This window comes from Aptenodytes forsteri, unplaced genomic scaffold (assembly GCF_000699145.1).
Source record: "Aptenodytes forsteri isolate BGI_AS27 unplaced genomic scaffold, ASM69914v1 Scaffold387, whole genome shotgun sequence".
Lineage (NCBI taxonomy): Eukaryota > Metazoa > Chordata > Aves > Sphenisciformes > Spheniscidae > Aptenodytes > Aptenodytes forsteri.
In genome coordinates this window covers 1,746,778-1,773,222 of record NW_008795368.1, presented here as the reverse complement: position 1 = coordinate 1,773,222, position 26,445 = coordinate 1,746,778, and the positions used below count along the sequence as shown (strand labels likewise).

Sequence of the window (26,445 nt, the reverse complement as noted above, 5' to 3'; positions counted from 1 at the left end):
TTTTGAGGCACCCAGCCAAAACACTTTCAGCACTTGTTCAGGTATGCAGAAAGCATAGCAAGTGCCATGCTGCAAAATTTGATTTTTAATGTTGATTATTGTAAAACCCTGCTTTGGTAGGGCCAATTCTGTACTCTGTAAACTTGTGAATAATCCCAGTAAACACCAGTGAAGTCAGGGAAGACTGATAGAGGCAAAAGCTGTTGCTACTAGGCTGGAAAAAAGCATTCAGATTAAAGTTGATAGCATTTAGTTTATGGTAATTCTGTATTAGGATGACAAAAAGCCTTAAAATAAAACATGCAGAATCCTAATGAGCTGTAGAAGGAAATTAATATTTCCTTTTGAAATCTCTCCTAGTGAAGGAAGAACTTCCCCCAGAGTGGAACTGCTGCATAACATAGACCCCATGTTTGTGGATGACTTCCCATGTGAGTATGCTACTGATTGTTCAAGAGTTAGTAAACATACAGTTAATCTTCTGAACACTCCTTGTTTTCCTTAAGTGAAGTATTTCCTGCTAGGTGAAACAAAATGGAGTTGGATGCCTTCTGCTTTTAAGTCAATAGCTTTAAAATACAGAGACATCATCCTCCAGGTGCTGTAACTACTTACTGAATCATGACCAACGCGTGCCTCCTATTTCAGAGAGCTCTGAAGCACTGCTGAGTAATGAATAAAATACTTCGGGACATGGAATGTTGAGGAGCAGCCATGTGCCTGAGGTGCACAGGGAGGCACACTGAAAAAAACCACTACCAAACCCTGTCTTCAGTGCTCCAGGTTGACAGGTAGCTCCCAATGAACTGCTCGCCCTAGCACTCTTGATACATCTATATAATACGACCTTGCAAATGGAAAACTTGAGTTTGTGAGAAGCTGAGAAGTTCCAAGCCTTGTGTTTGCTTTTGTTCCATAATCACGTGGGTTGGATCCTTAATGCCATAATCACATGAATTGGAGCTTAAGTCTGCCAATTCTATAGCTCTTTAAGCACCTTCTGTTTTATGATTCAACATTATTAGTTTGCTAAGGACTACAGACTTTTCAAGCAGTGATTTTTTTCATGCTGAATATTGGAACAGGTCCTTTCCAGTGTTTTCATAGCATTTCTGTATTTCATTAAATAAAGGAGTAAATCCAGGCAGAGAAATGTAGTGCAGTGGCGACAGTGACCTGTTGCCTGCAAGATACATGTTGTGCTGTAGTAACTGGATGGAAAGGGGTAAGGTGGCCTTCTGCAATGCACATCTGTTTCTGTGATGCTTTTCTCAGAAGGAGCAACATTGTGCCTATCTAGTGCTGGCTGGACAGCACTGCCTGCAGATAATTCCTATGTACTGATGGAATTAAGGTGTAGCTACTCCAATTTCCCTTCAAAGGATACTCATTGAGTCATAGCATTCTTGTACGATGTTATGCCCTGATGTGGTATTCTTAGGCATACTTCAGAGACCATCTTTTTCTTGTGGGAACTGCCATGATTGAGCTCAGCGGAGGTGTTTGAGTAGACAAATTCCTGGTGTAAATAGAAGGAGGACGAGCAGAGGAGGTTTTCAGGAACCTAAGCTCAGGAAATACTTCCCCGTATTGTTTCCATGATGCCATACTCTGATGATACTTCACTGTTTGCTACGTAGAGCATGTCCTTACTTTTTGTGTGCGTTGGCGTGAGATGTGGGCAGGGAGCGGGACAGGTGGGCAGAAGCTGTAGTAAGTGGAACTTTTACGCTGGATGAGATGTGACTTCTAAGCATCACGAACAGAGGAAGGGGTATGCGTCCCTGTAGATTTATAGTGTTTTTATGTACCTTTCAAAACTGAAGTTGTTAAAAACAGAAACGTAACTCTTCACCCACATGTCCTTATGCACCATATAGGGTTTCCCTGTGTCTTCTCAGCAAAGGCCTATAATTTTGGCAAGTTACTTTGTGCCACCTGTTTTACTCTCTCCCTTAATAGCACTTTTGGTCAGGAACAGGTGGAGTTGACCTCCAAATTAGTATACCTTACATTTTTCTTAGTTTTGATTTTATGATACCATTCTTAAAGGATTTGAGAGCAAGTAATTGTATTTCTGATAGGTTTGACAAGATGTATCACTGTTATACATGACAAAATATACATTAAACTGTACTTTTTCAGATCACTGTTCTTCTAATTAACATACTGTTTCTAATGCAATAGAGCATATTAATTTATAGTCCACTGTTGGGGACAAGAAATCCAGCTTTCTTTGTACTTCGTCTGTTGTCATAATGTGCTCAATTTCTTGTAAGTTAACTGGAAGTTGGAATGGTTTTGTGCTTTGCAGGATGAGTCATTGTATTATTTATGATTCTGTTTTTGACCCATCTAGTGAAATTATGCTTTGTCATATAAGGATTAAAATTTCTATTTAGCAATCTGAGTTACTAAGAGTAACCATGTATGTATGTAACTTAACCGATTTCTACTTAGTGTCTGTTTTTCATTTGTGCAAACTGAGTAATAAGTTTAGAATTAAGATCCAGATGAATGATATTGGTGTCTCTATTATGGATAGATTAGGGAGACACAAAGCTTGGAATATATAAGTACTTTCATATTTTCAGCAATCATGACTCTCTTTGCGTTTTAAAAACAGAAGCTTCTTAAAATAAATTGCCCATACAATCTTCCTACCACCAAGGTGATAAACTGTCTGTCACTCTGGACACGCAGTTGCTCTTTCCTTGACTGTTTATTGTTTCCTAGTCCTTACTGTTTTGAGATCAGAATACTCTTTTGCCTATGGTGCTAAAATATATGCATGTATGTTTTGCTGGGTTCTTTCTCACCTCCTGTGTAGTCTTTGGCCTTCTTTATGCCCATCTTGCCCTTGTCCTAGTCCACTTAAAAACCCACATCACCTAAATCATCTTGTGTCAGATGAAGTATTCATATTATACCAATACTTTCTTTTTTGTAGAAATTGAATTAGAAAGTAGAATAGTGACTGTAAGATACAGATTAGCCAAATCTTGGGGTTTGCAGAGTACTGTGAAAGAGCAAAGAGGAAATTAAATCTCAAGATACTGTTAAACACAACCAAAAAAACTTTCAATATGTTGTGGATAATCAGGCGAGTTCTGATCATAATATTATTAAGGAAGACACTGTACTGTTGTGGTTGTGCACACACAGGGCAGTAAGTTATTGTTGTACTTGCATTCAGTGCAGGTTCAGTGCTCCTGAACCCTTGAGTGCTTTTGCATATAATGTATACATTCTTTCAGCATAATATTTTTATTTGATGGATGTGTTTATCTTCATCTCTGTCTGAATAAACTGGTACTAAGTAGCATGAATGATGGGATGTCTCATGTAATTCCTTGATTTTTTTTTTTACTGAAATAGGAAAACTGAGCTTTGTTCTGTTCAGATTTTTTACACCAAAATAAGCATTCCTTCAGGGAAGAATTTGTGCAAAAGACATAATTCATTTAGTGTCAACTCAACTGTTACAGTCAAGTATTCAACTGAATGTTAAGCTAAAGGTAGGATATGCTATCTTGATTACAGAGCTAGCTACATCTTTGCTGCTGCGGTGTGTTAGAACTGACCTTGGCCTGCGTGTTTACCACTTGTGGGGTAACATCATACAACTTTTCAAGTTCTCAGACTGTGCGCTGGTTTCTAACCTCTGGGCATCAGCCAGGGTTACTCCAGCAGATCTGATGAATCTGCTGATCAGCATCTACTTACCTTTTTTCAGGAGCTCATGTCCAGTGGTAAATACTATAGCCCTACAGTAGTCTTGTATCAAAGTACTGTACTTCTATTGTTAATACTAAACAGCATAAGAGAGAAAACACTGTAAACTAGTTTGTCTGCAGTTCCATTTTACAAAAAAATGCTGACAGGTCTTGTTTCCCTGACTCTTTCAAGTAATCATCTTCTCTCTCAGAGGGCAGACTTTCTTCATTCCCGTATAAACCTTTCCAGTGGTCTGAAACATATTGCAGTGTTTTAGACTGTAATTTTTCATTTGTCTTCTTCAGTGCTAATAAAGGGACTCCTGTCCCTGACCGCAGACTTTGCCTGCAGGCTCCCTCTGACCTGTGGCAGCCCAGTGGAGTGGTCAGGGTTAAAAACAATCTTTTCTCTCAATTAACTGATCTGGTTTGCAATGCAGACGTACAACAATTGTGGTGGTGTAATGGAGGAGTCGGTGGACTGAAAAGCTAGGGTGGGATCTCCAAAAACTAGGATGAGGAGGGGGGGTTGGGTTGCGGTCTTTGTAGCAAAGCCAGTCTGGTGGTGAGCTATTGCCAAGGTGGCCAGCCTGTCCTCTCCCTTTCTCCCATCCTTTCCTCCTTCCCTTGAGTTGGATCTGGAAATCACATGGCAACAAGGTGAGTCTTCTGCCACATCAGCCTTCAGACTATCCTGGGTGGTGGGGGGAAAGAGACGAAAGGTTTCTACCACATCAGCCATCTGAATCAGCTTGCCCTGTAGCTGTATGACTGGGCACAGGGGGGGAGTGCGTGCTTGGTGGCAGATGGAGGGAGTGGCCACAGGAGCCACAGCTAGATCAGCTCAGGCCACCAGGGAACCTCAGCTAGAGGCAGTATTTTCATGGAGTTTAAGCTAGTGTAGGTCACTGCTGCTACCAAAGAGGAAATCGTGCCTCCCACAGTGCCTCACCACCACTGCCCTCTCTTGCGGGTCACCAAAACCACTCACAGAACCAGGCTATGAACCAGGTCAGGATATTGCTTCAGATTTTAATAACCCTTTTTTTTTTTCCTTCGGATGTATCTTGGATATATAGCCAAGTGCTCATTTTGGTACAAAGGATGGGACTAGAATGAATTTTGGGGAACAGGTGAGACTGATTCTGTTGGCTCTGAAATTAAACCCTGAGGTTTCCATTTCATAAAACGTGATGAAGTGATCCAGCAGGTTTCTGCTGGGGATGTGCTTCGCTTCCTCCCCTCCCTATTCCCAACCGCATGGTCCTGATGCTTATTTTGCATCCATTCTGGCACCCCTCAGAGACCTCCATGGACCGATCCAACTTGCTAGCCTGGTTTTCCTCTGTCAGGTAGGTTGAATCTGCTCATGGAAGGGGCTGGTGGATGCCAGAGGCAGTGCAAGGCACGGGCGAGGAGGGCTATGCGGTTGAAACTGGGGAGGCAGAGGGAGAGCCAACCCTCCTAGCGCTGTCTGGCTGCTCCTGGAGCCAAAGCCCCAGGGCAAAGGAGTGGGGAACCCCACCTGCTGCGCTAAACCAGTCTGGTGAGCTCTGCAGATGGAGCTGGACCCAGGCTCCTCAGAGGTCGTTGCTCTTCTCCCTCCTTGCTAAAAGCCATTGCTTTTGTCTTTCTGGTTGTTTCTTCATCACCCTGTTGATTATTTTCAAAAGTGATGAATATATGTCTCAATTGCTGGGTCTCAGTGTAGATTTGTAATTTATTAGAGAGTTTGCAATTACGTAAAAGCAGGACGTTGGTATGAAAGATCTACTGTCTTCCAGGTTTGGGTCTGAAACATTGACATTTTCTGTTAGTTTTAAGAGTTTGGTAGTAAAAAAGGAAAATTAAAACCAGAAAGCTAAAATTATGTTGAAACAGTATCATTTTCTCTGTAAAGTATAGGTTAAGAAAGCACAAATAAATGCATAAAGTAACTTAAAAGTTGCATAAATCAAAGATTTGATTTACATGTGTTGGAAGGAAAAAAACCAAAATTGTTTTGCCCCATTTTTGTGACTTTGTCTTTAAAAAAAAAAAAAAAGCCAAATTGTTGATGGTTGGCAGCTGTGTGGGTGACGTCAGCTCTTCCATTGTGAAAGATCTGCTTTCTTTTAGACAGCCTTATGGCATTTCATCAAGTTTTGGTGATTCAGCTGAATTAAAAACCAACTGGATTTAAGTCTAAATTCCCCTAACTACTAAACCAAACATATTTCTGACCACACAGTCATTGCTAGATGGCCTGTCTTGAAGCAGTACTGAAACTTTATATCCCACAGAAGGCAATTTTATTTTGAGAGTCAGGACTAAATGACATGGTGAAAGGAAATGTACCCTTTAATTCAGAGTTGTTAATCAGAATCTGTCAGTACACACTGTGTTATTTTTTAATCTGACTTGCTAAAGTTATTAATGAGTTTAGTGAATTTCACAAAATCTTGTAGACTACATGTGTAGCATCACTTTCTGTTCAAAAAGAATTTTAATTTCTTTAAATTTGAAAGATGTATTCAAAATAAATATGTTGTTGGGTGGGGCTGTTTTAGGCTGAAAAAACTTTTACCTTCGTTTAAAATTCCAGACTTAACCATAAACTAAAACTTCAAAGACATAATAAAATTGTAGGCTACTAATTGTAGTCAATTTATTTTGAAGATATCTATTCATAGAGGCAGACATCCAAGACAGAGAACTTGTAAAAACATTTTGTGATTTTTCTCCAAACTTTTATTTGCCTTGAGCAAAATTAATCAAACTTTACATTGCTCTCCTTGACATTTGAAAAAAGGCATTACCTCATATATTGTGCTATTAATTGCCAAAATAAATGATTGCTTATAAGGGGCTAAATCTGCTATATGCAGAATGAACATATGATATATTACAATAGAGAAACCATTTCAGTTCTGGGACTGATGTATCATTCATGGGCATTAAAATTGCATTATAATGGCTGTAGCATTATATATTATATCCATACATATACCAAAATGATTCATCTTGATTAAGGAATAGACACTCTAGGCTCCTTTAGGCCCCATTTATTACTTATTTTGCCCAGGTGAAAGATGATTCCTCAGACTTTGCAGGCCCGAAGTAATTTCTTCCCCAGTTTTATTACTGATGATCTAGCTGGTTTAGAATTATTAAAAAAAAAAAAAAAGTAAAAAACCAATCCCTGGTAATGTAGTTACTCAGTAGCAGTAGAAGATGTAGGTATGCATGGATGAGTGTGCTGTGTGGGCTTCTAATGGGATAAATATACTCCATGTCTGTGCCAGGCTAAAACCCGGAATCCACTCTTGGAGTCAAAATGTGCAGAAAAGTGACCAGTTAGCTGACTGAGCTTACGTAGTGACAGCTGGAATGGGAGAATGGTCAAGAATGGGGAAAAAGACGGATACGTTCTTTGCTTCTCCGAATTTCCTTTTCTCTGCAAAATTATACATATGCATGCTGACCATCTGGACTCTGTCATCTTTTCATTACAAGAAAATCATAAATTACAATGACCCCCTGTAAGTTTATAAGGCAGGAGTATCCAACATGTGACCCTGGAGCTGCATGTGGCCCTCAACTGCTTCACACGGTGCTTTTCATGCTGGTCTGGCAGTTTTGGGCAGAGCTCAGCTCCTCTCCCTAATGGGAGGCCGCCATTCCAGCCAGCTCTGCTGCCATTCATACCAGAGATAAGTGGTGGTTTTCTTTTGGCTGTTGGCTGTAGGCATGTTTCTAGGGTGTAGCTCTTGCTGTCGGGAAGTTTGGCCTGTGGTTATGTGTTGACTTGGCTCTTAGCCCACCTGCATCTCAGCGTGAACCATCCATCACTGCAGTATTCAATGCTAAGCGTGTGTGGGTTGCACGTTTGGTGAGCCTCATAAATACTAATCCCATGTTTCTTTTGGGATGTAGATAATCTCTTTTAGAATTTAGAAATGTTAAGTCACTTGATAAAGTGTCTAATGCCAGTATCATGACTGGAATTCAGAAATCCCTCGGTACTGCTTCTTTTTTATGCTTCATTATATCCTATACCTATTTGAACATAACACTAACATTTTATATTTTTATGCAGGTCTTGACATAAATGTTAGATTACATATTTCAAATGAAATATCTCTGAGCTGGAAACCTCTAAAGTTTTAACTGTGCACAGGATGGTAGAGTCAGGTTATACACTGCTCAGTTCTCTTTACCTTGAACACTGCTACCTTAAGTGATGCAAGTGGGGTTTGGGTGTTTCACATATAAGGCCATCTCAACATGACCTTTGATGTCTTCAGTAATTCATAAATACTATTCCATTCAGTTCAAATCTGTTTCCTGGGAAAAAAAAAAAAAAATTTTTTTTTTCCATCAAAAGTGGAAGTCGAGCATTTCCTTTTACTGTCTTTCATTTTGTGATGTTTGACTTTGTAGGCTGTATTAATAAGTTTGCTTTTATTTAGAATAACTTTAATATTTTTATTCTGTAATGGTATAAGAATGTAATAATCTGGGTAAATGCTTTGCCCTGTTGATGTTCACAGGGATTTTTTGCTACTATGAGTAATTCTGGATTTTACTCAATTGTTTGTGGTGTGTCTGTGTATGTAAAGATATAATCTGTTGTAAAAATCAAGGTGAATACTTTGAAACAAGAACGAAAGTCTTTTTGTATGCTTATTCTTGTTGAAATTGAGAATGCATTTTGAAAGGCAAGAGACTGAGCAGGATATTCTAGTATAAATCTTTCCTTTGGAATCAAACATTACTATGAGAAAACTGAAATTAGAAGGGATAATAGTGGATCTATATGTTCACAGCATTCAACTAAATGAATTAAGATAGGTGAGCTTCACTGGGTGAGTTTGTCTACGGCACAGCCCTATGCCTTGTCAACACGACGGTAGGAAGTTATAGTGTCTCAGGGTTCATCTGTTTCTTCAAGATCAGTATTCTATTCATTCTTCCAAGGCTAAGGTCACGGCTATTCCTCAAACGTTTTTATTTTAATAAAGTAACAGAAGGACTTGGAATTTTGTAGAAAACTCATTATTGCCATAAAGCAGCAAAAGGTCACAAAATGTCTTTCCTCAGTGAAGTAGCAAACCCCCTTATTTTTTCAGTAATTCATTGTCACAGTATAGGCTGGAAGGGACCTTGACATTTCCAGTTTCCTTGTTGAGGTGAAATAATTGCTCTATACATCACAGTTCAAAAAAAGAGAAATCAGTTAAAAGTACATATATGCAAAGGCCTTGTTAGCCCACAGAGCCATCCGCATTTCAAAGTAACTATAGCAAGCTTGTCCTTCCTTCCGGCCCATTGTCATGGACTCTCATGTTAATTAAGGTATCAGACCTACAAACACATGTGCAACTTCAAAAATGTACCTTATGAGTGAGGGTGAGCAAAGACAAAGTTTATACAGATGTAACTGAAATGGAAAAATCATCACTTTCAAAGGGCTACTACTGGCTATTGAGCTATCATTTAGGAACACCATAGATTATTTTGTTTATTTTATTCATTATAAGCATGAAGGAAAAACTGTTGGCTTTAAAAGACTGAGAAGAAAAGCAAAAATGAATTGACTTTATCTGTGTGAGGAGGTAAAAGTGTAGATGGAAGAAGGTGCATCATGTGACTTTAAGCCTTTTCAAAAAATGTACATTTTCTCTCCAGTAGGGAGAAGAGTTGTCTGTCTTCTGTAGTACAGACCATCAGTAAAAACAGCGGTCCATAGCACTGCAGTAGGTCTAGAAATAACCATGAAGAACTTGTTCGACTCTCATATTGATGGTGTTTGTTTGTTATTGTGAAGAAGGAAAATGCTACTTAATTAGACAGTGCTATTTAAAGCTACCTTGTAACTTTTAGCTTTGATTTCTATGAGATTTTTTGTCTTTTGTGCTTCATAAGACCACAAAAGTCTAAGAAGCACTAAATAACCTACTGATTATAGGTTTGTTAACGTACAACAAGCAATATCTATGCAAAAACAGTCTGTTCACAAACAAGACACTCTTATATATATACTTTCCTTAAAAGAGTCTGAATAATCTGCTTGGCTCAGTGTTGTTCATCTATTAAAGTCAGACACTGAAAATTTGATATTTAACTTTTCCCATAGTAGAAGAATTTTTTTTTCTGTATTTCCCTGTAGATTTTCTCCCAGAAAGACTAAATTTGCAACGGGTGTAAACCAGCTACAAATCTAGTAGAGCAAGTGTTGATCAAGACTTTGACATATATGTCTTTTCTGAGACATGGAGTAAGCTCTAAATTTTGGCTTTATTGTGGATGATGGTGACTTGTGAGTGTTATGATAAGTATCCATAACATCTTCTCCTGCATGTTTCTCCATCCCTTCCCATTTCTGCATCTCTTCCCAAAATTCCAGTCATGAAAGTAGGAGTTAATTCAGAGAAAATACAATGAAGTTGCTTCAAATCATATATCCCAAGAAAGAATAGGCTAGACATTTATAGCATTATCCATTATAATCAGGAAGCTTTAAAAATTCCCTGCATTTTGTGGAAGATATCTCTAATTTCATTTTGACAGTTCACTGACTGAGATTAGAGATATCTAATATCAGCAGTTATCAATAAAGACCCTATTCAAAACGATCCTGGTGAGATTGGCACTTTTAGCCAGAACTGAATATACCCCAGTTGACTGTCTTGTGTGCACTGGATCCCAGAGCTGAATCAGTTGCAGGAGGAACATGAGTTGCATTTGTGCCAAGATAACAATATACACTTTGCCAGAGCAATAGGGAGATTTTCTTAAAACTCCTTCTGGAGTTTGCTTTTCTTGTGCATTTCTCGATGAAAACTAAGCAACAGGCTGCTTCACAGAATCAAGTCTAGCAAAAGGTAATTTTTGTCATGAAGTTTCCATTATATAAAATGCTAAAAATAAATTTCCAGTACGGCATTTCTAATGCATCTATGTGAAACATAGTGCAAAATTTTGTGCTTATGGGCAAGTGATAGTTTTGCCTGGGGAATCCTCATCTACTCATATCTAAGACTTTTTATGCTTCTGTAGCTATAGGGGAGAGAAACACTCCCTCTCCCCCTCCAATTCCATTTATAAATGTATGGAGAACAGCCATGTGTTTCCATACTTTTACAAACAAATGAGGCATTTAAAAAGACCTTATGTTTATAAATAGAAGATATATAAGGTCTAAGTGTGTCTCCTAATTGTAAAAATATTAACTATGCCTTTTGTTCTTTTGCTTTTTTATTTCTCAATAAAATTTTCTTTGAAAACGTAGTCTTACTCTTATCTTGCAGGCGAGTAGTTGATTCATTGGAATGGTTTAAGATTTTAGGGACTGTATAAATTATATTACTATGTTAGAGACAGTCACGATTTTCAGAGTGTTTGGAAGAGACTTGATATAATATTCATCAGTGGAAATGAAAAATTTAGTACTTCCACTGCTCTCAATGCTATAACCACTGTGGTCTAGTGTATATATTAAAAACTTGAATCATGTTCAATATATTATTTCTTGATATTTAGGAGGAAAAAAAATCTCATGTTAAAGTAAAGCATGTTGGTGCTTAATCCAAAAACATAAAGCAAAGAATTAAAATAGAATGGAAATCCAGTGTAATTTCTGACCCAGTCCATAGATTCGTACTACTTTTATTATGTGTGCAGCTGAACAATGTGAAGAGTACAGCTTCCCAATTGCTAAAATGGCCTTCACTAGAAATGGTGTATGCTGAAAGGTATTTATATGTTCTTATGTTCCCACATTAGACATTCCTGCCACCTTCTATCTGTTCTCCCCAGATCCAGGTACTTCCAAACTGGGAAATACCGACAAAAATCTGGATTTTTTTTTCACATACCAATCTTGTTTTTTATGGTGTAATGTAGAGTCCCTAATTTGGATGTATTTGTAGTCTGCCTGCAAATCAAACTATAGGCTGGACTGCTTGCAAATGAAAACCACCCTGTGCCTACAGAATATTTTGCATCGATGGATGCTAGAAAAGCACATAGATCATTGAATTAAAATTTAGAAGATAATAAAAAGTTAAGAATCTGTTCCAAATGGTGTACCCACTAAATTTGCTTACTTTCTTATATAAATTCCAAGTTTTATGTACAAATCTGGTATGAGTGGAAATTGAAATTACCAAAACCCATCCAGATATCCCATCACCAAGTTAAAGGCTTATTTTCTGTGTTGTCGTTCAAAATATTTGTATGTATTATATGATGTGAAATGGAAAATATGGAGAAAACCTCCATCCCAGAGTTTCATACAGTCTGTTGGGGAGAAATCTCTCCTGAAAGATGGGAGACCACGGTTCAAAACTCTTCGTAACAATCAGGCTAACTCAGGGCATGAATTTGGGTCCCCAAAGCCCGGAAAAGTATCCCTAGTGTTGGGCTAGATTTTTTGGAAGGGGGAGAACACCTCTCATTTTGTCACATACATCCTCATGTGAATTTAACCCTTAGTTTTCAGTTCAATTTTCTTTTTATTAAAAATGTATGGAAGTTAAATGTTTAATTGGTGTGAGCCTTTTCTTTATTTCCAGTTTACTGAAAATTAAATACGTTCAGCATCGAATTGGCATCTGTTTCTAATTGCTTTAGTGGACAAACAATAATTTATATAGCATGCAGTTGGCTTGGGCTTTTGGTGTGACCTGAGAATTTCCTCCTTTAGGGAGGAAACTATTGGACAGTTGGAAAAATGCCATTGGAGGAAAGTTCAGAAGATGTGATTGTGGGAAGCAGCGCTGACCACAAAGAAAAGTTATAGGGTGGCTTCCTGAGTTTCACTGCAGTGAAGTTATGGTTCATTTCTCGACTTTGTGTTTCCCTTTCCGGCTGCATGCTCCTATCAAGAATCAAGTGTTTTGGTGCCTGTTACCTGAAGTCTGCCTTTATTCTGCTGTTTCAGTGCTGCAGGGAAGATCAAGTGATATGTTTAAGTAAACAGTTTGTAGATCTTAACTTCGGAGCTTAGTGACATGCATTTTGCAGCAGGGAAAATGACTCCAGAATTTGGTTTTCTCTGTTCATTCATAAGCCTCAATTTTTGGTAACATTCATGGGATTGTTCACTGTTACTGGTTTGTTTGTTTTTATTTTCTTAAGCTTTTTCTTCTGAGAATTGGTAAATCATGTATTGGCACTTTTTTTATTATTTCAGAATCACTTTAATTTGGGGGGGTTGTTAAAATGTATGTGTTGTTGCCAGAAATGATTGTTGTGAATACAAATGGGGAAGCCTTTCATATAAAGGTTTCATGGAAAACACACTGTGTCTACTGAACTGTATGGATAAAGGGGAATTTAGCTTCATTTGTTTGATTAAGAGAAGTTGGTAGGGTGTAAATTCCTTGTTTGTTACTGCTGATGCTTAACCAGTCTGAACCAGAGCCCACTAGAATTAATGGAAATGTTCCCATTCGTTTCAGTGTGGGTTTTTTCAACCCCTAACAGACCTCCCGCTGTTCCACAGTTGAGCATTAGTAGGGGACAGTGAGCCTGCCAATCATGCAGGGTTTGTGTGTATGCATGTGGTGAGATTTCTAGGAGGTTGAAGACTGCTTTCATGAGGGTAATTTTTATGTGGAGTTCCATAATATTTAAGGAAGTCTGTGATTTTTTACCTATCACTTCTGCTATTGTAGCACAAAAACAGGCTAAGGTGATTCGAAGGAGTCTGCAGTGTCTATTGATATAAAAGTAATCACCTGTGATTTTTGAACTGCTTGGGTTTTCTTTCTTTTCTATTTAATGGGCATCATGTAAGTAAATGTTTTAAATCCTGATAATAGAGTCAAATGATTTACATGAGAACAGAAGCTGTGATGTGCAAAACCTTTGATTTATTTTAATGGAAGCAGTAGGAGAATGATACCATTACCATTTTTCTGACAATACATAGAAGCTGGTGAATACAATAGGAATTTCTTGGATGATTAAAATAGTATGTTGATTTTAAAGACAATAATGAACATACTAGAAAATACTGTTTGGGTTTCATATATACGTGGGGTTTGGTTCGCCAGTCCCAGACTTCTGTCTGGGCATCTCCTCTGTGGTTTTTATAGACTACTAATCAGATCACAAGAGGCAGGGAGGTATATGCATCGCCTTACTATGAAAATAATACTGGTTATTGTTTGTTGCTTTTAAGTTCTAGTGGAAGTAGCATGAGTGGTTTTTTCCCAGTGTTTGGTTCAACTACTAAGCAGAATTCTGCTCCGCGACATACAGAGTTGTTCATTCCTCTCTAATAAAAACATTTTTACAAAGTAAAGAAAGTTTTTTTGAGTCACTCATAATGTTTTAGAATATAATCTCAGCAGAATTAAAAAAAAAAAAGAACATCTAATTTATCCCCTTGAGACTTGTCATTGCCAGGTGACACTACCTTTTGAAAGCCTCTCTTCCTGGAGTGACAGTCTTCAGTGAGTTGACAATCTGTATGCACAAGATTGAATTATTTTAAATGCAGTATCTTTTTTTGGACATATGCACAAGTGCCACTTCATTCCCTAAAGCTGCCTGACTGCAAGCACTAGTTTCTGCAGTTCAGTACTTTCTTGCCTTCTGGCTCTGTGATGCAACCTTGTTATGGCTGTGTTCCTTGCTCTAAGGGCATAACTGACAGAATCCCGTGATGGGTGCCTCTTGTCACACCTATAGCTCCGTATGTGTCTCTCCAGCCTCCGTTAGCAAAGAGATATCTGAAAACATGAGCACTCCCAATGATCCTCCCAAGGGCCTTTGCAAACAAGCAGGACTTTATTGCAACACTGTCTTAGTGACAATTGTGGCTTATGTGGTGCCTACTGACAAAACAAAATCTCTTTTATCACATGGGGGTAAGGACGGCAGGGGACCAGCAGCTCAGAGAGGTGTTCTAGCTGTTCTGATAGCAACAAGCTGAGATGCTATTAAAAGAAGATTTTACAAAGCAATAGAATAACATGGCGGTTTTCCACGAAACTTCTTCAGTAATTGAAAAAAATTGTCATGTAATTGAATTTGAGGATGTAGCCAAGATTGTTCAGAGAATGTAGTCTAGTCCAGTTGGAACATGACTGTTACTGGCAAAAGCAGACAATGAATTTCCTGGGTAAAGAATTTATGTCTCATCCAGTGCCTCAGCACGTTTGAGTTTTTCTCACTGTGGGTACGTGCTGTGTAGTAGTGCCATTCTGCATTGTAGATGATGTCTAGTCGGGTCAGGTAGAGACTGTAGTTGCACTGAATATACTAACGACTGCCAAGATGATGTGGTTTCACTCAAGATACTTCATGAGGTCTGAGTAGTAAGCACTCAAACTATTTGGCCTGTGTGTTACATTGATTTGTCCCCTGCCAATTAAAACAATAAGGTTTTGATTATTTGATTGCATTTGGCTCAACGTCACACAAGATGGGAAGAACCTGCCTTTGGTCATGCAGGGGATGGAAGCAGCCTGGTCCTTGGAGTTCCACAGAACATACAAATTTAATTAAGCAGAATGTACATCTAGCAGAGGATTTTAATTCATGAGGGATTGCACATCATCCAACTTTGTAACTGGTTTCTGAACCTTTTCAGTTGTACTGTATTCTTTTTGAGATGGAAAGACCAGAACTGCAGTTTTCCAGTTGCATAGAGCTTTTTGCTTTGTTCACGAGTCCTTTTCTAATAATTCCTTGCACTCAGTTTTCTTTTTGACCAGTGCTGACATAATTCTGAAAAAGCATCAGCTTAATCTGTCATGATCCCAAGGTTTCACTCTTGGACAATTATGGGTGACATGCAGGCCGTCGTTTTATATGTGAATTTAGGATTGTTAGTTCACACATGCATCACTTTACTGGTATCTATGTTAAATATCATTGCCTATTTTCATGCCTACTCACCCAGTCTCATAAGGGCCTTCTGTCGTTCTTCACAGTCAGCTTCAAATAACTTAGAATCATCCACAGACTTTGTAATCTCACTGTTCAGTCCCTTTTCCAGGTCATTTGGAGTATGTTCAACAGTATGGGTCCCAGCACAAATTCCTTTAGGAATCCCATGGTGGCCTCTCCAGTGTGAAATCAAAACTTTTTTTGTTTCCCATTTTATTAGATGCTTTTCTATCTACGTGAGGATCTTTCCTCTTGTCCCATGGTTGCTTAGTTTCTTGGCCTAGATGGCCATGTGGTACAAGAAGTAAACTTTTGTTCTATGTGGATCCTGTTATGTATTATTTAAATATTGGAGTGGAGTAACCAAATAAGTGATAGGGGGTGTTGCATAGCCAGACAAAATTTATGCTGAAATAGAAGTTTTGAGAACTACAGAGATAATTTTTAGTTACTAAGAGAATACCTAGGGAATCCTTTTGTGCGGTATACATTGTAAACTGCAAGGTATCAAACTATTTAGTCATCCAGGTAATATGCACACACACTCGTGTTACAGGAAATGTTGGTGATATTCCTGCTTTGGCTGAAAGTTCTTAAATGTACTTTACACCTGCAAAACAGCAGCACCTGTTTATTTTTTGTTTCAGATGTGTTTCTAATTTGCACTGGAAAGAGTGTGAGCCATCTAAAATCTTAATTCACCCTCGGTTTTGTGGGTTTTCTTAATGCATGCTTTTCAGTCTTTTCCATCAAGCATGTTGCAATTAAGCTTGGAGCTCTTTGTGATTGTATTTTCCCTGTCATATGGCTGAATCTGCTGCTACATTATCTTATCATAAATAGAAGTTTAACTATAGAGAATGCTGATATTTTTCACTTTTTCCTTTGGGAAAAGGTAGATAACTTCTAACACCGTTGTTTTGCAGATGAAGAAACAAAGGTAGAAGCTTCATTTACTTCTGTTGTCCCTAAAGGGCACTGTTTATATGGAGCTGCTTATAAAAGAATGTTTTTGTTACTGTGCAGAATATTGGAAAATTGTAGAGGCAATGTCAATCTGTCACTCACTTAGGCTGTTTAGATTAACTCTTTGGGCAGGGCTCTCTCTCCCAAATAAATAATAAATTAATGTTCTTTTGTCTTTTCCAAAATTACTCTCCAGTACCCAACAATTGCCTCCCTGCACACTAGTATTGCAGACCACAGTGTACAGAAATATAGCATACTTCAAGCAATGTTGTTTTGGACCCTTTAAATTTAGTGGTCAGGACCTCGCTAAATGGCATGTTAGAAAGAACTGTGTGCTCTTTGATCTCCTACCAACCAAGAAAACTTCTTCTCAGCGTGGATCATTTTGATCATCTTAATCATAGACTGAAGGCAGAATATTTTATTTTTAGATGTGCTGTCTATTTATATCTCCACATTTTAGGTTTCTACCAATTACTTGGGTTGGTCTCACTGAAAGAAAGAAGGAGAGCTAGAAGAATGAGAAGAGTAATTGATCTATGCTTATTAGAGCTGTGCAAATATCATATATATATTGATATAGAATACGTATTCCCCTATGTATTCCCTTTTTTAAATCTTAGCTGAAAATTTGCAGCTTACCTTCTTCCTTCTTACTATTAAAAATTAGATAGCGAAGGTTAAATGAATATACTCTTAGGAGATTTATTACATTTAATAAAATGCTTCCACAAATTTATCTTTTAGACTGATCTAAAGAATGAGCCTTTCTTTAAAAAAAAAAAGTTCTGATTGTAACTTTTTTTTTTTTTTAAATTTGCAAATGTACACAATGTGGGTGTTGACTATCCTTAAATCTTTTTTTTTACAAATTATAGTTACGTGGTACTTGAAATATTTGCTTTGCAAAGTAGAAAGCAAAAGATTGAAACAAATCATAGGAAATATTTACAAAGATGCTGACAGATCTGAATTTTCCAGCCTACCTGCCAAGTACTGTGTTGCATTGGCTTTTTGTTGTTGTCTTTGCTATTTTTTGATTTTGCTTACATTAGGAAAATGGGATTTTTTTAGTGTTTGCTCTTGATTGAATATTAAATATTTCAGAGAATATCAGTGAAACCTGTCAGGAATGTCATAAGACTTAGAAAAATAAATAAGCTGGATTTATAGGCCCCATACAGGAAGAGGAGTAGAGAGCTTCTGATAAGACATCTAAAGCTGTAAAATGTAGTAAAACTGGATCAACCCTTCTTTTTTTTATTACCATGTAGCATTGCAGGCATCAAAGGGTCACAAAGTTATTTTGGTGTACAGCAGTAGTAGAAAAATTTAAAAGGTTTTGAGTTACACAGAAAATAAATGGATTTTCAGACATTTTTATCTTTTTCATGGTGGTCAGAGAAATTAGTATTTTTTTATTTTAGATAAGTTTGTGATAGGTAACTAGGATTGTATGAGCCAAGGAATAGATGATTGATTCTGAAGCATACATTGATACATTGGAAGAAATGTGAATAAATGTTTCTTCCTATTTTCCACCCCCAGAAACCATTGCCCAGTTGGATAGATGAACTAATGAGTTAAGCAGAAGGCTATTGTAAGTGTATGCAAAAATACACAGGAAGACAGTTTTTTACTCTGGAAGAGGTACCCACCTAGCCTAAATGATGTATTAAATCAGGAGTACACATGGGACACTGAATGAGGTCAGAAGAGCTTTTTTGAAAGGCCAGGAGGGAAAAAACAGGTCTAAGCACATTGCATCATTTTTCATGATCTCCCCTATGCTTAGAAAGTGAATGAAAGAACAGATTGCTGGGCAAAGTAAGCAGTTTTGGTTTATCTTTTCTGTTTTACTTTGAATCATCAGTTATTAATTACTTCTTGGGACACACTGCTGGATTGAATGTACCAAATAACTTCTTCAGTATGGCAAAACCTGTCATCTTGTAACATTTCTGTAAATTGTAGGAGCTTTTTTTAAATTTAAATTTGTATGACTAAAGCAGGAAATAATATAGGTATCAGATTCTGATCTCAATCACAGTAGTATAAATCTGTTGTGAATCCATTATTTCAATTACTTTACTCTTGATTTACGTTCTGGTATAAGTGAAAAACAAGCCTTAAGCAAATAACTGACTTGTCTGCACTGATACACTGATCTGTGCATTGGAAGCCATTGCTAATACAAATTAATATTCTCATTTCTTTATGCTATCCCTCCTTTGAAGAATAGCACTGAAAGTAAACTAGAGGGTATGCTAGAAATGACTCATGGTATCCATGTATTTGTAAAACTACAGTTAAACCTGAATCTGAATCATATATGCTTATAGAGGAGAGCGACCAAGATGGTGAAAGGCCTTGAGGGCAAGACTTAACAAGGCGTGTCTGAGGTCACTTGGTTTGCTCAGCTTGGAGAAGAGAAGGCTGAGGGGTGACCTCATTGCAGCCTACAACTTCCTCAAGGGGGGCAGTGGACGGGGAGGTGCTGATCTCCTCTCTCTGGTGACCAGCGATAGGACACGAGGACATGGAATGAAGCTGTGTGAGGGGCAGTTCAGGCTGGGCATTAGGAGAAGGTTCTTCACGGAGAGGGTGGTCGGTCACTGGGACAGGGTCCTCAGGGAAGTGGTCACAGCTCCAAGCCTGTCAGAGTTCAAGGAGTGTCTGGATGACGCTCTTAGTTACACGGTTTAGTTTTAGGTAGCCCTGCGAGGAGCAGGGAGTTGGACTTGATGATCCTTATAGGTCCCTTCCAACTTGAGATACTCTGTGATTAATGATTCTATACTTACCTTTTGTGAAAGTTTTGACCCTTTCAGTTCAGTACATACAGAGATTAATATAATGAAAGAGGTTGCATAAATCTGCTTTGACATAGCGCTTTCTTTTGTAAACAAAATATTTGGCTTGTCCTGAACTGAAAGTAATTTGGTAACACATCTTGTGTATGATCAGGCCAAAAATCTGTCTAGCTCATTATTCTGTTTCCGAGAGTATCATTTGTGTAGGAAGGAGTGTATGAGGGCAAGCACATAAATATACTTCTCTTGCGTGTCCCCCACAGCCTGCAGCTGATGGAGCTCCTGATCTTTAGGTTGTGATCTTGGATATAAGAATCCTTGATGGACTTTTCTTCCACTTTGTGAACCCTTTTTGTCACTCAACCTGCATAAACTTCTGGCATCCACAGCATCCCATGGAAAGGAATTCCACACTTGAGCTGGGTTTGTGATAAGGAAGTATATACTATCATTTATTCTGAATATGTGACTTCATAATTTATTTGATGCCCCTATTAGGAAAGACCTTATTCATATATATTGTTCCTTATTCAGCTTGTCATGGCCACGCAATTTCATAGACCTCTGTCCTGTCCCCCATCAGTTGTCCATCTTCGGGGATGGAGAGTCCTATTTATTTAGTCATTCTTCACACAGAAGCTGTTCCATAGCTTTAATCTTCCTTGTCACATCTCTTCGTATCTTGTATGGTTTTTCTGTGTCCGTTTGGTAACATGGGGACCAAAACTGCACAGTGTCCTGTGTGAAGCACAACAAGGACCTAGGTGGTGGCATAATGTCCCATTCTTTGCCACTTCTAATATTGGTTTTGCTTTTCTTGACTGCTGCTGGACATTACCTGTTCATTACAACTTTGCAAACTCTTCCCTAAATAGCAGTAGCTTGTTCAGAGCACATTCTTTTGTGTATGCAGAGTGAGGAGTGAGGCTTTTTTCCCCCATGTTCATTACTTTCCCTTTTGTTGTACTTATGTTTGTGCATTAGCAAGGCTTAATGCATTGAAAGGTTGTTCACTTTTAGAAAAATCCCACGTATTCTCTGGTTATCAATTTAGGATGTTATTTATATACTTATCCAGTAGTAAATTTTTCAACGTCCTGCCTGAAGAGTATGCTATGGAATATTCAGATTATCAAAATTACAATTATTTTCGCAAATGCAGCTAACATTTTTGACTGATGCTTTCTGAGCATCTTGCATAGATTTTTCAGAGTTGATGACTTTGGCCTTCTGAAAAATCAGGTCTCTTGAAGGTACAAATTAGCTATTGAAAATTATTTAGGTTTTTACATCCTAATTTGGAATATATATCTGTTTACAGAGACAATGTATGATAATGGAAATAAAAGAACTAAGCTGAAGTTTTCATAAGGGGCAAAGGACCAGGCTTTTAAAGTATTTAGATAATAAACTGCTTTTGTGGGTAGTGGGAGTTGGCCACCTCAATTCCTTTTAAAAATCTGATCCTGAAACCGTTTTTCAGGCTGTTAAAACTAAGGATGGTCTTGAAATATGATATAAACTCCAAAGTCACTTACCAAGGGCAACATTTTCTGAAGGACTTGTTTTTTTCGATAGAGATATAAAAGCTATTTTAATACATTTTGGTGACCTACAACTCCAAACAAAACACTAAAATATTTAGATCAATTTATTGTAACATTAAATATTTGAAAATAAATATCTCAATTAAATTTCACTGCTTTCTTAACTAATAAAAGTTGTATCATTTCCCGAAAAGAAATATAGCAGCTGGTGAGGCTCTGAAGTTGGGCTTCAGGAAACAGTGGCTTCTGTTTGAAAATAAGAAAATTCTTGGCAAAGGCTGTGGGATTTTTCTTTTAAGGTAAAAACAAAGCTTTAGTATATTAGCCACTGATACACTGGTGATCAAACAGCAGAAAAATAAAATGTCTAGCCTCTTTGCACAAGTAAAAGCATCACATTTTTTATATATGTCTATAAGGACAGTATGCGGGCATGTGAAGGCAGACTTGATTGATTACCCAAATCAATAAAAGGCATCTGTCCTCTGACTGCTGAATTAGTCCACGGGGCTGTTGTTACTGCCTGGTCAACCATAATGGAAAAAAAGAAGAAAAAAACCCCCAGCAATCTAGAACAGATGCAGAGAAAAACTGCTTAGATGCTATGGGTATGAATGTTTTATCTTACAAAGGAAACAAAAAGAACATGACTTCTTTAGTCTGCCAAATTGGAAAAGGGATCCCTATAAAATTCATACGGCAAGGGAGAAGGCTGCCCAGGCATTTTGCATTTCACCTGCACTAGCAGAAGCTGAAGAATGAAGACAGAGGTAGAAACTTAACAGCTGGGCTGAAGGGAAGGAGCAAGTCAGGTAAATGCATGGGGAGGAAGATCCGAGCTTAAGGTGAAAGTTGTATGATGGGAAGAAGAGAACTCATATCAAGCAATATTTTTATTTATCTTAGTTCTGTATCTGGTGCTTATAGATAATGTAATAAACTGGCAGTCTTATAAATATCCTGTGTAGACAGCATTCAAACAAGCATCAGTCTGTTTTCTATGGCTGATATGTCTGATAAAAGTTGACCTGTACTGCCTGGGAAGCAATGCACTTGACTGAATAATAGACAGTACCTTTCTTTGGCACAAGACAAGTGCTTGCAATGGGTGAGTTAACATGACTGACAGAGTTCTGTTTATAATAGCTCAACATGAGGGAATTCATCTTTTTCTCTTCAAGAAATTTTGCTGAAGGATAATATTCCACCAAACAACTTCAACTACAAGCTCTGGTAAAAGCATTTCTTAGTTTAGGAGTTTGGTTTTGTTACCTGAACCAAATAAGGGTTTTTTTAAATTATTTTATCTTCTTGAATCTTAAGTCTCATGCATAGCATTCTAAGGATATTTTGCAAAGTATATCTAAAAATACAATCTTTCATACTGTTTATTTGAAGTATTTTAAATAATTTATCTTGTGTAATACTATGGCTTCACATACCGTAGCTCAGCAGTCAGAAGCATATTCTCCATGCTAAACCTTAAAATCAGAAATGCAGACTCACATAATTTTTCCTTTAGACCAAACCTTAATACTGGAATTTTGAGATGTAATGTTTAAAAAACTTGGTTGTGTTTTTTTGATCTGCTGAATGTCTTTCATTGTGCTCTTTAAGAAAGTAGAGGGCAAAGATGAGTATTCCCAGTAGCAAACAGTATGACAGAATAATACATAACATAACGATGTTGAAAAGTAAGCAATATTAATCTCTAAACTGTTTAGTATCTGCTACAGACATTACATGGCTGTGTGGGGATTTATCTTCCAGAAGAGATTCTTTTGGGGGTATTTATGAAGTTTTCCTTGTTTTTATAGGGGTTTGGGTTTTTTTACCATCAGCTTCAGTGCTTCATGGTCTAAGATGAGCTGAGTCCTCCCCAATGTGTGTATGCATACTCTAAACAAGTAGTCTCCTTTTATAGCCTTATTTATCTGGGAACACTATACAAGTCTGATATAAACAGGGAACTTGGGTATGCACAGAAAGTGCTTATTAAAGAAAAACTGATTCAAAGTGTGAAGCCCAGTGATAAAATAGAAACTTAGCAGGACCTTCGTAAAAAATAGAGAAATTGTGTCCCAGAATTTTCTTTCCAAACTTTCTGTTGTTCTCTTCTATCAGATCTATATTTGCCCCACTGTGATGTACAGGATTTATTCTTTTTAGAAACCTCTAGTTCTGCTTCTAATATTGGATCTCACATGATCATTGTACATATCATGGATTCTCTTTTTCATTTCAGTGGCAAAAATCTGTCAGCTGAGTCCTTTAAATTCCCTATACTGATTGAAAGTCATCTCTTGAAAGATGCTAGAAAATCAACATTGGTTTCTCTCCACCTCCTGATGTCTTTTTTCTAGTCTGATTATAGAGTCGCCTTCTGGTAGTCTTTTGGTAAACAGGTATCACTGATACAGTTAATATAAAACTCTTAGATTTTATGTCTTAAACTCCTATCTTGTTTATGAAAGCTGATATGCAAGATGGTTTGGATGCTCCTGGAGTGTCTGTCTGACTCACTTATGGTTTCAATAAAGAACTGGTCTCCTCATCATCCCTGGTGTATGCATGTTAATTTTTTCCTGAGCTCCCTCCTAGAAGGAGCTTCAGGTTTCCTTTTGAGAGGGAATTTGCATATAGTTGACACTTCAGAGTTTTCTGCAGTATCTGGATATGGAGCCACGTCATATCCGACTCTACCAAAGACAGCATGAAGACATGCTTCACGCTATGTCATGCCATAGAAGTACCTCGCTGGCCAGCTGTGGATCTGTGTGAATGTAGCCAGCTCAGTCCAGAGAGACAGCTCTCTGTGTGTGGATACAAGTCAGGACCTGGGACTTGGTCCCTGGAGTGGTCTAAGAGAATTAACGGTAGTAGCATTGATTCAGGACATCTTTCAATCCTATATTCCTAACTGGCAAAAGATACAGGCACTTGTATGAACAAATTTAGGAATTTCAGTCGTGAGCACTCTTAATATAGGTATATGAAATACACATATAATACCTGTATACAAAATGAGTCCAGTTATCCAGACTCAGGTGTGACATTTTCCACTGCTAACTTTTTGGGGTGCGGTTCAAGTTCTGAGTTAAATACATCCAGTGAACCATGGCACAGATCTTTGCATGTCTATATAACAAATTCTTCATCCAATACATAAAAATAAATGGATGCTGCTGCTTTGTTTTCCAACAGAATTCTAAAAATTACTTCATGCATATGCAATGTACCTAACTTAATTTACCATTTCATTAAGGTCTTGGCATTGACAACAGGACATCTTTACTTCAGAGCAATTCTTCTCCATGGGATGATACACTTTTCAATATATCCATGCATGCAGCAATTCGACGTGGAAAATGGAAGTTACTAACTGGATATCCAGGTAACAAAGTAACTCCTTGTTGTGCAGTGTGTCATATCTTCCACCTGCCCCAAACACAGTTTAATTCTGTTTAATGTATTTTCATTTCTTTTAGTTATTCTGCTAACTTCTCAGGTTTTTGATCACATGCAGAAATCTAGAAAGGGCACTTCTAAAATCCAAACATATTCTTTCATTTTGCAAATATTTTGTACACAAATGACTTTCACAGTAGTGGAAAAACTATCATAGAATATCTCAAATTGGAAGGGACCCATAAGGATCATCAAATCCAAGAAGAAAGTCCATGAAATTAATTTATATGAAATTAAGTGACATGGAAGTTTGAATCCCAATAGTGCAGCTTTTTTGTATAAATAGGACTCCTGTATATGTAGCCCTGGACTAAAGAGACTCTGGTGCTGGGCTAGAGTTAAGGAATGCAGCAACAGTCACTGGCCAGTGGCTTGTCAAGGGACCTAGTGAATTCATTGATTACAGTATAACTCTATGTCTCCACACTGCTGCTCCGTATCTGAGAATTAACACTTGGTCTGTTCCTGTTTCTGCAGGCTGCAGTCATTGGTTCCCTCCACCAACTTTGTTCAATGAGTCAAAGATTCAATCATCTGATCCACCAACAAAGAGACTTTGGCTATTTGATATTGTTCATGATCCTGAAGAGAAAAATGATTTGTCTGAAAAATATCCTCATGTGGTGGAAAAACTGCTCTCACGGCTTCAGTATTATTACAAACGTTCAGTACCTGTGTTCTACCCTGATGAGGATCCCCACTGTGATCCAGAAGCAACTGGGGCTTGGGGTCCTTGGGCATAGTGCACAGCACTGCATCCTGCAAAACAACCTTGTAGCAGAGTCTGGTTTATGGACTCAGGGTCCTAGTCATATATTTCTTACCTTGTTTATTAAACTATTACTAACTGTGAGCTCATTCCTTGAGTAATTCAGTATTTCTTACTCTTAAAATACGTTGGGAATCTTATTTCAGTCTTTTCCCACTCTCTCCTTCCCAGCAATTTTATGTGAAATGTTGGTAAAATTATAAATCTGTTGTTTGAATATTCTTTGTCCAAAATATGCTTTTAATGCAGAAGATAAAACGTTGCCGCCCTCCTTAAAAGAGATTAGTTTTCTTAAAAAGCTGCAATGAATCATGGCAGCAGGGACATCCAGAATGCATCCATCTTCTGGAATAAACTGATTTTTGGTTTCATGTTTGTCCAGAAGACAAATTCAATTGGCAGCTGTTACATATCTGTAAAGAATAGGAAAAAAATACAACAGTAGACATAATAATTTTTGCCTTTAACATGCACCTCCATCCAGAAAAGGGAACAGACAGAAATCTCCCACAGTAAAAAAACCCCAAACCTCCTAGAATACCACAAAATCCCTAATCCTTGTTCACTGTTAATGTATCAAACTGGAGTAGAGAGTGGTGGTCAACTGGAGTGCAGGTCTGTCAGGCAGAGGGATCTTGGCAGGCTGAAGAAATGAGTGAACAGAGACTTCATGAAGTTCAACAAAGGCAGAGTCCTGCACTTGGGGTGGAATAGCCCCATGCAGGAGTACCCACTGGGCTATGACCAGATAGAAAGCATTTTTGTGGGGAAAAACATCTAGGCATCCTGCTGGACAATAAATAAAATAAGAGTTGCTATGTGCTCTCTTGGTGGAGAAGACCAACCACATGTTGGTCCATATAAGCGAGAATGTAGCCAGCACATTAGGGGAAGTGTTTATTCCCCTCTACTCAGCATCACATTTTGGGCTTCCCTGTACAAGAAAAGTATTGACAAATTGGAGTGAGTCCAGTGGAGCATCATGAAGATGATCACAGGGAGGAGAGCAAACAAGGGGAGGCTAAAGAAATGGGTTAGTTTATGCTGGAGAAGAAAGAGAAAGGGGAAATTGCTATCTTCAGCTACCTAGTGTGAAGGCATAGAGAAGACAAAGCCAGACTCTTCTCAGAGGTGCACAAAGATGAGAAGCACACAGGGAACACATGGAGTTCCAATTCAGTACAAGAAAAGAAGAAAAAAATCACACCATGAGGTTAGCCAAATATGGGAATTGCGAGGCTATGGCATCCCTGTCCTTGGAGATGTTCAGTCCTTGG

At 38.0% G+C, this 26,445-nt stretch overlaps 1 protein-coding gene across 1 annotated transcript in view; it reads left to right on the top strand.

Moving 5' to 3' along the window:
- ARSB (arylsulfatase B) overlaps positions 1-25,229 on the top strand; it is a 76,962-nt gene extending 51,733 nt beyond the window's left edge. Inside the window, exons 6-8 of the mRNA XM_009280315.2 lie at positions 361-431; positions 24,197-24,325; positions 24,877-25,229. Coding sequence (XP_009278590.1) covers positions 361-431; positions 24,197-24,325; positions 24,877-25,142 — 466 coding nt within the window. The 3' untranslated portion in view covers positions 25,143-25,229. The remainder of the gene's footprint in view (positions 1-360; positions 432-24,196; positions 24,326-24,876) is intronic.
- The last annotated feature ends 1,216 nt before the right edge of the window (positions 25,230-26,445 follow it).